Source organism: Schistocerca nitens, chromosome 2 (genome assembly GCF_023898315.1).
Source record: "Schistocerca nitens isolate TAMUIC-IGC-003100 chromosome 2, iqSchNite1.1, whole genome shotgun sequence".
Classification (NCBI taxonomy): domain Eukaryota; kingdom Metazoa; phylum Arthropoda; class Insecta; order Orthoptera; family Acrididae; genus Schistocerca; species Schistocerca nitens.
In genome coordinates this window covers 11,857,283-11,872,590 of record NC_064615.1, presented here as the reverse complement: position 1 = coordinate 11,872,590, position 15,308 = coordinate 11,857,283, and the positions used below count along the sequence as shown (strand labels likewise).

At 42.4% G+C, this 15,308-nt stretch overlaps 1 protein-coding gene across 1 annotated transcript in view; it reads left to right on the top strand.

Annotated features, from left to right (window-relative positions):
* Nucleotides 1-342: 342 nt before the first annotated feature.
* LOC126234241 (androgen-dependent TFPI-regulating protein-like) overlaps nt 343-15,308 on the top strand; it is a 257,244-nt gene continuing 242,278 nt past the window's right edge. Inside the window, exon 1 of the mRNA XM_049942934.1 lies at nt 343-559. Coding sequence (XP_049798891.1) covers nt 398-559 — 162 coding nt within the window. The 5' untranslated portion in view covers nt 343-397. The remainder of the gene's footprint in view (nt 560-15,308) is intronic.

The window sequence follows — 15,308 nt, the reverse complement described above, 5'->3', positions numbered from 1 at the left end:
GTCTAGTATAATATATTTGTCCAATGAATACCCGTTTATCATCTGAATTTCTTCTTGGTGTAGCAATTTTAATGGCCAGTAGTGTACATCAGCCCAGCTTCAGGAGTGATGAATAAAACGAGAACCACCCACGAGTCGGGCGACACCGCATTAGCTACCCTTCGTGACGTTAGCTACGGACGCGATAACCCCGACGGGTATGTTCTGAAGCGGTCGGCACCTCGGCTGCACAGAACGGAGAGAGGCGCGCAGAGCCGAAAACCTCGCCCCACCACCCGACGCCGCAGCGCGTCCTGCGCGGCGACCGGCGGCTACGTAGGCGAAGCCACTCCGTGTCCGGCAGTGGCGACGTCGACCGTGTGTCTGGAGGCCACGCAGAGCCGAGCCGAGCTGCGCCATGCGTGACCCCGGGCTCGCGCTGCACGCCTCCCAGGCAGCCTACTACCTGTGGCTGGACTTCTGCGTCTTCCACACCGTCAGGCGCCTCCTCAGGATCACCGAGCACATGCACACCATCATGTTCTGCTACGGGCTCGACTTCACCACTGTCTGGAACCAGGTACCACCCATTTACGTTCACATTCCGAGAGTCACTTACGACGCATCCACATAAACCGCCATCGTCTGAATGACAAGGGGAATCAGTGTTCCCAGAATGAAATTTTCACTCTGCAGCGGAGTGTGCGCTGATATGAAAGTTTGTGGCAGATTCAAACAGTGAGCGGCACTGAGACTCGAACTAGGGACTTTTGCCTTTCGCGGGCAAGTACTCTAGCAACTGAGCTACCCAAGCACGACTCACCACCCCTCCTCACACCTTTGCTTCCGCCACTGCCTCGTCTCCTACCTTCCAAACTTCACGCAAGTTCTCCTGCGAAACTCAGTTGATAGGGCACTTGCCCGCGTAAGGCAAAGGTCCCGAGTTCGAGTCTCGATGCAGCACACAGTTTTAGTACGCCGGGATGTTTCGTATCAGTGCCCACTCCGCTGCAAAAATTTAACTCTGGGAACATTCCTCAGGCTGTGGCAAAGCCATGCCTCCACAAAATCCTTTCTTCTAGGCGTGATAGTTCTGTTGGTTTCGCAACAGAGCTTCTGTGAAGTTTGTAAGGTAGGAGACTAGGTAATGGCGGAAGTAAAGCTGTGAGGAGGGGTTGTGAATCGTTCTTGGGTAATTCAGTTGGCAGAGCACTTGCCCGCGAAAGGCAAAGGTCCCGAGTTCGATTCTCGATGCGGCACACAGTCTTACTCTACCAGGATGTTTCAGAATCAGTATTATTTCCAATAATATGACACTTTGTAAGGTACAGAAAGGGTAGAAACGGAAAACTTCACAACTGCCAAATCTGACATTTCTCAGGAGAATGAAAAATCTGTGTATTTCTGCACGAAACTGATTTCTATCCAAAAACTTGATAAGAAACTCTGATACCACAGATTTATATTGCTCACCGCATCACCACAAAACTGATAAAACAAGTTAGAAAATAAATACTTTATTAACAAGATTCTAAATGAAATATCAGGAACCTGACAAGTTGAAGCTGCCAATAAGAAAATTTTTAGAAGATGATTATTGCAAAGAAGAAGACAGAAATTTTCAACTCGAACAAACACCAACATTTTACGTTTGGCTCTAAAGCGACTTTCATTGATATAAAAAAAACAATTTTCCTGTTACCACTCACTCTTCATTTATATCCACAACGCCTTTCCAAGCCGTAAACCGCCATCGTCAAATGCATTTATGTGTTAATACTAAAGGTGGCACTGACTAATGAAGAAACAAAACCCTGTTTCAGATCGTTAAAAACTAAACGTGGACGAAATTTTTTGAAATAAAACAACAAAAACTGAATACCTTCGTTCTCCGTCCTAAAACATCACATATAAACTGTCACGTTTTGTAAACAAAAATGGTGTCTGGAAACTATTAGGTTCAAAGAACATACAGCAAAAACAGAAACTATTTCAACGTACAAACGACATATAGCAAAACAACACCATTATTTCAGCATTGTGGAGATCTTTGGTTGAGTTGATGAATACCTGCGTTAGAGTGAATACTTCAGGTGGTATATAAGTCCTTATCATAAAGTTTACACAGTTTAAATTTGGCATTCGTTTATGTAATCAGGTGGCAAGTTGAAAACATCAAGTGGAGTAATTATGTTGCCAACTGTGGCAAAGTAGATAACAATTTTGGCTGCGATTCTGAGAGAGTATAAAAGGACTGCGAGAATGAGAGAAAAGTATTCTATTTGTTTTCTTTTCACATTTACAAAAAAATGGCTCTGAGCACTATGGGACTCAACATCTGAGGTCATCAGTCCCCTAGAACTTACAACTACTTACACCTAGGTATCCTAAAGACATCATACAGATCCATGCCCAAGGCAGGATTCGAATCCTGCGATCGTAGCGGTCGCGCGGTTCCAGACTGTAGCGCCTAGAACCGCTCGTCACATTTACATTTACATTGGCTCCACAGAGCCATGTTTCTTCTCCACTAGGCAGTTCAACAGGTTACCCCAAAGTCGTAACACAAAACACACATGTCTTTTTAACACTACTTCATCTACTCGATGACGGAAGTTTAAACCTTTGAAAGGCGCTTTCGATACAAATAAACAGCGACTGGTAACAGTAAATTTGTTGTGTCATTCGAAGGAAACAGCAACTATCCACTGTTAATAACGTTATTTATTTACCTAAAGAACACCGTTAGCGATTATGAAACGACAGGTTCATCTTCAACTGGCTGCTCACAGTATTATATTTATTGTTGTTTGCATTACTTGTTGGCAGTTTTTTCTGCAACTAATCTAAACAGCAACAAATGAAACGTAAACGTCGATAGCCGGTTGAAGATGAACCTGTCGGTTCGTAACTGCTATTTGTGTAAATAAATAGCACAAACAGGGGCTGGTTGCTGTTTTCTTAATACAAGTGTCGTACGAAGTACAGAGCCACAAAACAGCAGTAAGTAAGTTTTTGCTCCAACTGCCATCAATTCTGAGATTATGTTTTATACAATACAAGTGCAGAAATACAGCATTACGTTCTCTACTAAAAGAATTGTAATCAAGAAAACCACTTGTCATATCTTTTAGGTTTTGAAACTTCAGAGAGAAGCACAGCTTGGCACGAAGAACACGCGCCAACTACTAACGCGTATTTGAAAGACTTTCTCCGTGGTGTGGCACCTGAACAAGTCTAGGGACATGCCACAGAGTACCGAGAACACAATAGCAATGAAAACAAGTTTTTTTGAAAAAAAGTGGCAGTTAGAACGTTTTCCGTTACCAGTTTTCATATATTCTTCAATCTTCCGAACGCTTTCCTCTGTACACTCCTAAGACGAGGAGTCTCTCTTGGGGATATGGAATAAGAGACAAGCAAATCCCACCTAATATGCAGCCCACTCTATATTATGATGGACGATTTTTGACATCGATTAAAGAACAATCATAGTTTGGTTTCTAACCTCTAATAGCAACCGTGTTTGCAAACTAAATAATGGGAATTCATGTCCAGCTAAAATTCAAACAACAATTCTATGTTCTGCAGGACATTAGTTTACATTATTATGCAGCTGTATTATGTCCCTGCTGACGTCAGCAGGGAATGACAGCACAGCACCTACAAACATGGTGTTTTCTGAAATTCAAAATTTTAACTTGCAAATGTGATTCGATAAAAGCGTGCACCGCGTTTGTGTGTGTATTTCTACAACAGATGAGCAGGAAGACAAGGACAGGTACCGCGAAAATATGACGAGTATAATAATAGTGTAAAGAAAGCTCTGCGTAACGTAACATTCTAGAGCATAAGACATGAATAAAACAATTCACTGATGATGGCACTAATATGCCAAAACACATGATTTTCCGGCACGATTGATAAACAGTGTCCTTTCAGGTATACAACTGAATTGTTGACTGTATTGTGTTGATAATAATTCGATTTCCTACCCAGTAATATTATTTAGACGCTGCGAGCTGTTTGGTCACGCGTACTTGTTGCCTGGACTCCAGCCAGACTGTAATTGGTGGTGGGCCGCCTCTATTTGTGGTCGCGTTTGGCTCCCGGTGCTAGCTTCGCCCTCTGACACTCATTTGCTTTTCTGAGCCTGCACTGATTTTTCAACTCTGTTGGATGAGATGGCCAGCAATATTTTAATTAATTGTCTACCAATCCCTAAGCATTCCTTAAATTGAAATCACAGTTTCGGTTTATTAAGTTTTCCCGCACCTTTATGTCGATATTGTTTGTAAATGTCCTGTCCCAGAAATATTGCAATGACACCACGATGTTGGTCTCGTAGTGTTTCAATTCATGACCACATTCCAGGCTGTGCTCGGCGGCAACTGATTTCCTTGGTCATTTGAGTGGGATGTGTCGCTGATTTTCCTTGCACCTCTTCTCGACTGTCGTTATAGCCTGCCCCACGTGAGCCATAACACATTCGCATGGAATGCGGTACACAGTCGACTTTCGGGGACCTACATCGTCTTCAACGTTGTAAGGAGTACATTTTATATTTCTTGAGGGGAGCGCAATACATTGGAAGCCATGCTACCAGGAAGCGAGTACGCTTAACTATACAGGTCGCAGCACCTGCAGAAGACTACGTCGGTCGTCAAAATATTGTGCATAAAATGAATCAACGACTCGGCTGAACACCTGAAAGCACACCGCTTTTGCTAAACATATCTGAACATTAAAAAGAATAGTTGTTTGCATAACAGGCGGACCACAATCCAGAAATGTTATAGAATGCTAACTGCTGAGAATGTTTGTGTATAACCTCTCAACGGTTCTCAATTGGAGCTTATAGCAGTCTTCACAATATCACCGGCTCCAATTCCTTAGCAGATGTTGACCACATTGCATCGATAATGCTTTAACCGGTGATTCCGAAAGACACGTTGTTTCTTTTATTGCAAGATTTTCATTGTACAAGTGCTAACGAAATCACTAGTATGGTTCCAGTATGGACTCGTTTTTGTAACGTGTAAATGTGTACCGATACACCATACATCCCGATTTTTGCAGTTGGTTTCGTCTGAAATATGTGAATTAAAAGTTTGATTCAGACGAGACCTTCTAACAGGATAGTTATAGGGGACGGTCTAATGAAAACGAGATAGGCGGAAAAAGTAAGTAAACAGCTTATTGCAATAGTAGTCTCCGTAACTGTTAATACATTTATCCCGCTGTCAGACAAGACGGTCACTGCCTTCATAGAAAAATGTTTGCGGTTGCCTATTGTGCCCGCACATACACCGTCGTCACGACTGCACAGATACAGATTCCCCGTTTCCCCCCCTCCCCCCTTCCCCGGCAGCGGAGCTGATCTCAAAAGTTTGTGTATATACTGTCCCGGCTAGTTACGAACCATTCCCTGCGGTGTGGATCGGGCATAAAACATTTCTCAATCATGTTGTGAATCTAGTCGTGTGAACTGGCAGTTGAAAATTGATTGCGTTTTTCAAGAGACCTTTCATACACTTTCAACCACGGCGGATCAAAAGACAGTTTTGTTTTTATTTTTATTACTATGGAGTAAGATATCAATTGAGGTCCAGTCTATTTTTACTAATTTGTTTCCCTGAGTAATTTGATTTAGTTACTTTAGCAGTCTGTATGCATTCGTTGAATCCTATTAAATCTGTTTGTAAAAAAGTTTATCAGCTTCCTTCAATAACCCTTGAATGTTCACAGATATTATTGTCCATGTAGAAGCTGATTATGGAATTGCCGGCCGGGGTGGCCGAGAAGTTCTAGGCGCTACAGTCTGGAACCGCGCGAACGCTACGGTCGCAGGTTCGAATCCTGCCTCGGGCATGGATGTGTGTGATGTCCTTAGGTTAGTTAGGTTTAAGTAGTTCTAAGTTCTAGGGGCTGATGATCTCAGATGCTAAGTCCCATAGTGCTCAGAGCCATTTGAACCATTTGATTATGGAATTCAGTAAACACTGGGAATTTGTCGTATATTTCTGTTTTATTGACACAATTAAGTTCTTAAATTAATGAGAGATGACACTGGGGAATCAATGAAAGGAGAGTTGATCCTAGAGTGTATTGTTTCGGTATGATAACAGTCAATCAATACTACATTGCTTCGTGTACCTATCACCAAAAATATACTTTGCCATGAAACTGTCCTTTGCAATAAATTTCCGATAAATTATAAATATTTCGCTGGGCCCTACAATGACTAAGCTTCTCAATTCTCATGACACGATATTAATTATCCTTTCAATGTCTGTTCAGAACAAGTTTAATCTTTTAGTTGGTACTATTTTTCACTTCTCGTTTATTAGCGGAATCAGCTTGACAACTAGCGGCAAAGATACTAGTGTGATAAGGTCCAAACTCTTATCGGTCCCGATACATCTTTAATAATGCGCATACAGCGAATTAAAGTTTGCATATTCTCAATAAATTCCTTCATAATCGTAAGTATACGAGCGTAGCGTTTCGTTTAACACGTACAATCACCATTCACTTGAATATCAATGTTCGGACACCCAATCACCTCTAATTGACTGCGTCTTTGAATTTATCCCAAAATAATCTATTCTCCACCACTCCAATATCTAATCCAGTTCTGAGAATGCAATTTAATTGGGCTTCTAATCCCAAAATTCCGACTACCACGGAAGAACTGCGAACACACTCACCACCGCTGAAGACAAAAAGTCAAGAGACTTAACAATGCTGCGCACTGGTTTATATATTACATTCAAAACAAAACGCAGCTCTGTTATGTCTTCCTTGGATTCCATTTGTACTACTTTGGGTTACTCTGTTTCGAATATCTACTCTTTGTAAAATTTTAACTAACTATTACTTCGAAGTACTACTATCGTTTTTTGGCTCTTAGGCCATTTCGTATTACACAATGTAATCACTGTATAACCACTCTATAAACAGTGGTTACGCTATGGAATCTTGATTGTACCCAAGCGTGCACCTCTTCCAAAAAGTCGGCGGCCACGAATGTCTTTCTCCAGCACTTCAAAAATATGGAAATCGCTTGGGGAGAGATCTGGACTGTATGGAGGATATGAAAGGGTTTGCCATCGAAATTCCTGCTGAAAAGTCGAAGCAGCCTGGCCAACACGCTGGTGGGCATTATCCTGCAACAGAATGATGGCTCCTTCAACATTCCTGGGCTTTTGGACTTGATGGAGGGCTTGAAAGTGTCCAGGAACCACTGTGCGTTATTTATGACACCGTGATCCAGAAAGTGAATGAAGAGCGGGCCCTTGCAGCCAAAGAAAAAGGTCGTCACTCCATTATCGGAGCTGGTGCGCACGGCAAGGGACATTTTCGGTGGCCGTGAATCCATGTGCTTCCTTTACTGGCTTGACGCCTGTTGTGTTGTTCAAAATGATGACACCATATCTCTCTCGAAGAAATGGGGCGGGAAAGGATATTCTTCGTTGCGATACCGTTCCAAATGCTGCAGTGGTGTCGACATTTAGGTCTGCTCCTCCGTCTGGCTGTGGGGGATAAACTGCGCGCAGATTTTCCAGAACGTCTGATGGTCTGTGATAATGGCCTGAGCGCTACCGAGACTTAAGCCCAACATGAGCCGAATGTCTTTCACCATCTGTCGTCCTTCATTTCTGAAGGCACTGCAGCAATGACAGAAGGGCTAATGACTCCATGAGCTGTCCCCGCTGGCTGCTGTCTTTCTACGACACACGACCTTCTCGAAATGGTTTATTGCACACACAAACACACGCGCACTTCCACAGTCAGAAACCACATTCCACCTCGCTGCTCCTCTCTACGGGCCTCCATAGTGAAGTCGGGCGCACACGCGACCAGCTGACCTCAGTCAAGCACGTTCCAATGGCACAGCGGTGAACGTTCGGGCTATTCCTGATTCCCAATAGAGGCGCTTTTGTACACACATTGACATACTAAACACAGCCTTCCGAAATGCCTTCACAAAAGAAGACGAAATAAATATTCCAGAATTTGAATCGAGAACAGCTGCCAACATGAGTAACGTAGAAGTAAATATTCTCGGAGTAGTGAAGCAACTTAAATCACTTAATAAAAGCAAGTCTTCTGGTCCAGACTCTATACCAATTAGGTTCCTTTGGGAGTATGCTGATCCATTAGCTCCATACTTAACAATCATATACAACCGTTCGCTCGACGAAAGATCCGTACCCAAAGACTGGAAAGTTGCACAGGTCACACCAATATTCAAGAGAGGTAGTAGGAGTAAACCACTAAATTACAGGGCCGTATCGTTAACGTCGATATGCAGCAGGATTCTGGAACATATATTGTGTTCGAACATTATGAATTACCTCGAAGAAAACGGTGTAATTGACACACAGTCAACATGGGTTTAGAGAACATCGTTCCTGTGAAACACTACTAGCTCTTTATTCACATGAAGTGTTGATTGCTATTGACAAGGGATTTCAGATCGATTCCGTATTTTTGGATTTCCGGAAGGCTTTTGGCACGGTACCACACAAGTGGCTCGTAGTGAAATTGCGTGCTTATGGAATATCGTCTCACTTATGTGACTGGATTTGTCATTTCCTGTCAGAGAGGCCACAGTTCGTAGTAATTGACGGAAAGTCATAGAGTAAAACAGAAGTGATTTCTGGAGTTCCCCAAGGTAGTGTTATAGGCCCTTTGCTGTTCCTTAGCCGCCCGGGATTAGCCGAGCGAGCTGAGGCGCTGCAGTCATGGACTGTGCGGCTGGTCCGGGCGGAGGTTCGAGTCCTCCCTCGGGCATGGGTGTGTGTGTTTGTCCTTAGGATAATTTAGGTTAAGTAGTGTGTAAGCTTACGGACTGATGACCTTAGCAGTTAGGTCCCGTAAGATTTCACACACATTTGAACATTTTTTTGCTGTTCCTTATCTGTATAAACGATTTGGGAGACAATCTGAGCAGCCGTCTTAGGTCGTTTGCAGATGACGCTGTCGTTTATCGACTAATAAAGTCTTCAGAAGATCAAAAAAACTGCAAAATGATTTAGAAAAGATATCTGAATGCTGCGAAAAGTGGAAGTTGATCCTAAATACCGAAACGTGCGAGGTCGTGCACTTGAGTGCTAAAAGGAACTCGTTAAACTTCGGTTACACGATAAATCAGTCTAATCTAAAATCCGTAAATTCAACTAAATACCTTGGTATTACAATTACGAACAACTTAAATTGGAAGGAACACATAGAAAGTGTTGTGGGGAAGGCTAACCAAAGGCTGCGTTTTACTGGCAGGACACTGAGAAAATGCAACAGACCTACTATGCCTACACTACGCATGTCCGACCTCTTCTAGAATACTGCTGCGCGGTGTGGGATCCTTACCAGATAGGACTGACGGAGTACATCGAAAAAGTTCAAAGAAAGGCAACACGTTTTGTATTAATGCGAAATAAGGGAGAGAGACTTACAGGATTTGATACAGGATTTGGGCTGGAAATCATTAAAAGAAAGGCGTTTTTCGTTGCGACGGAATCTTCTCACGAAATTCTAATCACCAATTTTCTCCTCCGAATACGATAATATTTTGTTGACACCGACCTACATAGGGAGGAACGATCACCACGATAAAATAAGGGAAGTCAGAGGTCGTACAGAAAGATATAGGTGTTCTTTCTTTCCGTGCGCTGTACGAGATTGGAATAACAGAGAATTGTGAAGGTGGTTCGATGAACCCTCTGCCAGGCACTTAAATGTGATTTGCAGAGTATCAATGTAGATGTAGATGCGCCAGGGTCGGTATATACTCCGTCCCCTTTTCATTTGGCTGCCCCTACTGTGGTCTCATACCCCTATCAGTCTAAAAACTTTCGTAACTGGATGGAAAAAAACAGGAGGTCGTTGAGAGGGTGATCTCCCTGCCACTTGAGTACAACGCACAGAGCGCTCATATAAACACACGAAATTATAAGAAATGTCCTTCCTTGTGATGTTGTTCAACCCGCGAGTCACATTACCTTGAGTGTCGGTCATGACCGCGTTGACCCATCATGTGAATCTTTTCAGTGTGTCGTTTTGTGGTAGGTTCATATTGACAACGGCATGTCTCGTCGTTCGTAATGAATTTTGGAAATAAAGAACTGACCGCGTTTTGCATTACAATCAATTCAAGGCAAGCGTCCACGCGTCATTTTTTAATTCGGGATTCAAAGGTGTGTAGGTCAAGCTTTGCAGTAGCATAGCTTGAACATTTTATTTAGAGACATTGCTCTAGTGCTATTTGAGACGCAACAACATTAACACACAACGGTCTCGTGTCCGCTAAGTCATACTGCCTGACTACAAATGGTTCAAATGGCTCTAGGCACTATGTGGGACTTAACATCTGAGGTCATCAGTGCCCTAGTCTTGGAACTACTTGAACCTAACTAACCTAAGAACATCACACACATCCATGCCCGAGGCAGGATTCGAACCTGCGACCGTAGCAGCAGCGCGGTTCCGGACTGAAGCGCCTAGAACCGCTCGGTCACAGCGGCCGGCTGCCTGATTACAACTGACGGGTCGAACTCACATCAGTTGTTTACTATTCTAAATCCAAAACGCTACCGCATTTATTGACGTCACTTATACGCCAGGAATAAAACCAGTCTGAATAGTTTTTGCACGGTAGAAACATATCGAATTCATCACCAGCAGCCACTGGTGTGCTCTACTGATAAGGGCCTCTGCCAAATTACCTCGAACTTTATGGTCTTCAGCTATAGGCATTCGCGTTGCTCCTGTATGTTTTCTAATGTCATGTACCATACTTGCAGTAGGTCGTCTTATTTGTCTCTCCTTGCGTCTTGGACTCAAGCAAAGAACTTCATCGGTTCACCTACTGTCCTTTCGCATGACTAAATCTCACACGCACCTCCAATTCATTTCATTATATCGTCCACTCCAGTTCGACCTCTGCTCCTTTCATTGGGTTTCCTGTGTCTCGTAGTAATTCCCAACATGTGTCTCTCCACTGGTAGTTAACCAACCCTCTCTTTCCCTTGATTCCGTCATAAAAGTCCTTGGCTTGCTGCCATAATTCCCACAGTTACGCTGCTCCAGTCGTTGAATTTTGTTTGTACTAGAGCAAACAGTGAATTTAATACATATATTTAACAGTGACTTCCTTTTTACTTTTATTTCTTGTATTACTGTTTGGAACATGGAGACTGGACTTTTACCGAACACCATAAGCCCACGTGGTTACTTTAGGTAATATAAGCCTCAAACACTTGGTATAGAAGGTACCAGGACTTGAGTACTACCTTGACCAGAACAGTTTTAACCGGTAATAGTGTTTAAGGGAAGAATTAATTTGAGAACTGGAGACAGTTTCCATCCATCATGATTTGGGTTTTCCGTAGTTTTCCTGGACCGCTAAGACAAATGGTTCAAATGGCTCTGTGCACTATGGGACGTAACATCTGAGGTCATCAGTCCCAAATAACTTAGAACTACTTAAACCTAACTAACCTAAGGATATCGTGTGATGTCCTCAGTGCCTAGAACCGCTCGGCCACAGCGGCCGGCGCTAAGGTAAATGCCTAAATGGTTCCTTAATCGATGCCACAGCCGACCACCCGTCCTACCTCCATTCGCCTCCCATCTTCATAAAGAGTGTATGTATGCTGCGTGTTGTACATTTTCTCTTGTTGATTTGCAGTGTATTACGTTGACTAATACTATACCATTATGAGGTGATCCTTTTATGAATATATGAATGAATATTACATTTTCAGTATTTTGCAGTATAATATTTTATTTTGGTTTTGATCACGCTGTTAATATTTCCTTTCAATAGACATCTGTTTTCTTCTTTTTTTTAAATTTCTTTTCAGGCCAACTGACGACCTTGTGAAGATATCTATTTCTTTCTCCTTTCCTTCATCACTCTCCAAAACTCTTTTCACTTTCTTAGAATGAGCTCTTCTTCTCATCTAACCATTTGACAACAACAGTTTTTCTTATTTTTTATCTTACTAAAAACTTCGAATTTCTTGACTTCTAGTCTGAATTTGCCTCTGTCCTGTTCAATCTACATTTCTTCATTTCTTGCTCCCCACCCATTTTCTTTCTCTGTGTTTTGAAAGAAAGTGTAGATCTTCTTTGCTAATCTGTCTTCTGAGTTCTCTCTAGATGTCAATGGAGTGCAGCACATCTTCTCCTGATTGTCTTCCTTGTTTTAATGTAAAATGAGACTATTTCCTTATCGGTCTCAACTCTTAATTGTCATCTTTGTTCTTGATAGAATATAAGATTTTTCACAAAATTTTGCTTTCTTTTCAAATCTTAATGCAATTTTCATCCAGTGTTTCCGACGCATAGAGGATTTCTGATTTTCAGTTGCACTGTAATGCCTTAATTTAACATCTTTAGAAAAAACATTTTTCATTTTACAGACTTCTCACTTCTATGTATGCTTTTTCATTTTTTGTGTTTACATTTTCATAAAGATATTTAAAGTTTTCTTTTTCTCTTGATGTTGTCATACTCGTTTGCTTTTTCCATTGAAGTTGTCATCCTTCTTTTAGTATTTTCTTTGCATTGTCTAAGGTTTCTTCTCTTATAAGAAGACTGCTTGCAAAGGCCAAAAACTTATTGTATCTTTCGATGCACCCGGTTTTGCGCTGTGGTTAACTTTTCGTTTTCGTTGCTCTACTTCCCATTCTCCTAACTGTATCCGACACACAATTGACTAATAGTGGTGAAAAACACTCTCGTTACCTGATTGTTGATACAGTTTGGATGGGACTAGAAGCCTATACTTTTGTATCCCGCCTGGAAGGCGGCGCGTGGGTAGGAGCAGGGAAAAGTGAAAATCTCTCGGTACTGCAGTGTGAATTAAAATCACCTTTACTTTAGCATCAAGGATAATACATAACTTTGCCCTGAGGTGCGAAGCTGAAGCGAAGTGTCCCGGGCGTCTCCTCTTGATCAAAAGGGCAGAATCTGCAGCGGAGCTCGTGGAGGTCTCGCGCTCCGGGTAGAGTGCGCTGTCGTCGGTGTCTCATAGTGCCAACTTATGAAACTATGCCGTGGCGTCGTTGCTATCGATACCACATGTACAAGGATACATAACTTTGAATACTGTGTTTGTAAGTGTTTGTTTATTTCCAGAGTTTTGCTATCAACTGCACACACTTTCACGTTTTTAAGAAAGGAATCTTTGTCAATCTAATCATAAACTTTTTTAAAACCAACAGATATTGGCACTATCTTTTTATTCGATACTAGCGAACCTGGGAACGCTTTGCCATTAGTGAGTTTGTATGGGAATTGGGCATACATCCTAAATCCCTTGCCCCTCCTCTCTCAGCCCATCCTCCCTCTCTTTCCGTACGACTCCTACTGCCCCAGCTCTTTGTGCATAATCTCCTACCCTTTCTCTGTCCATCTTCCCCTTCTCCCTCTCTTTGTCCGTCTGAATGTTCAGTAGCTGCGTACGTCTCCTTCTCCAGCATCTCTTTGTGCACAACTTCCTCCCTCTCTCTCTCTGTCCATCTCCTCCTTCCCCTGTCTATGTCCATCTGAATGTTTAATAGCTCCGTACATCCCAGTGAACCAGCAGACCTGGCAAACAAACACATCTTTAACGGAATTTTTAAAAACTAAAAGTTTTAATCGTTGTCCCCTCACAACGTTATACAATTTGTCATAATCCAGTTTATATATTATAAATGACATTGTGGTTCCGTAATCTGTAACAATTTCATTTTCATAATCTGTAATGTCTATTACTTTTCTGTATGCGTAGCATCTTTTAACTTCGTAGATCTAAGGTCTTTGACCTTAGCCTCTATTTTCCTACGTAAACACGTTGGACGTTTCCGTGACGTTTGGGAGATAGGAGGCGAGGTACTGGCAGACAGAAGCTGAGACGCTGTGAACACGGGTTGTGAGTCATGCTTGGGTGGCTCAGTCGGTAGAGCACTTGCCCGCGAAAGGCAAAGGTCCCGAGTTCGAATCTTGGGGTTCCAGTAGACAGTCTCAGTCTGCCAGGGAGTTCCATATTAGATGCCGTGGGCCGAGCGGGGTAGCCGTGCGGTGTAGAGCGCCTTGCCACGGTTCGTGCGGCTCTCCCCGTCGGAGGTTCGAGTCCTTCCTCGTGTTGTCCTTAGCGTAAGTTAGTTTAAGTTAGATGAAGTAGTGTGTAAGCCTAGGGACCGATGACCTAAGACGTTTGGTCCCACAGGAACTTCCCACAAATTTCAAAATAGATGATGTGGGTTTATGAGCTTCTGAGGTTATTAGATATTGACTCTAATTAGTCATCTGTGAGATAATAAAGTTGACCTTTTAATCAAATACGCAATACAACATATTGCCAGGAACACACATTTTTATAGGTCATTTATTCAGCGATGTACAAAACGAAGATCAAGGAGAAAACATAAACTACCATACAGATAACACATCAAAGAGTAAAATATGAATGTTCCCAACACATCTACTGTATCAAAGACATAACATGAAGTATCAATATGTATAATATACAATCAATATAAAAAAATCGAGATTGATAGATGTAATATGGAAACGACATCGATACTTCGGCTGTAGAAGTAAGTGCTGTAATACTTTATAGCACATGTCGCTTCATCACAAGTAGCTGTGCTCATTGCTCAGCGTCGTGGCGCCATGAACCCATAGACAGTTACCAACTTCTGTTAAAGCCTGCCCAAGACGTAGACCAGATATCTTCTTGATTTTACTAATCCATTTCTTCCCTTCGGTTTCTTGCCCTCGATGTTGCCAGGGTTTCGAGTGGTCCAAAAAATTCAAAAGTGGTGGTTTTGACGTGAGAAACGACGATCGCCGGAAACCACTGAAAAAAGTTCGAAGACAACGAATTGCAGGCCTTGTTGGATGAAGATGATGCTCAAACTCGACAAGAACTCGCGAAACCAATGAATGTCACGCATAAAGCCATTTCTCTTCGTTTGAAAGCTTTGGGAAGGTGCAGAAAGTGGGAAAATGGGTTCCGCTGGAACTGAATGAAAGACACCAAGCAAATCGAAAGACCACTTGTGAAATGCTGTTCGCCAGATACAAACGAAAGTCGTTTCTCCATCGAATAGTGAAATATGATGAAAAACGTATATATTTTGAGAATCCTAAACCTTGTAAATCATGGGTAAATCCAAGTAAACCATCGACATCCGCTACAACACCAAATGGCTTTGGAAGGAAGACAATGCTCTGTGTTTGATGGGATCAGAATGGGTGTCATCTATTATGAGCTGCTAAAACCTGGTGAAACCGTTAACACTAAGCGCTACCAGCCACGAATGATCGAT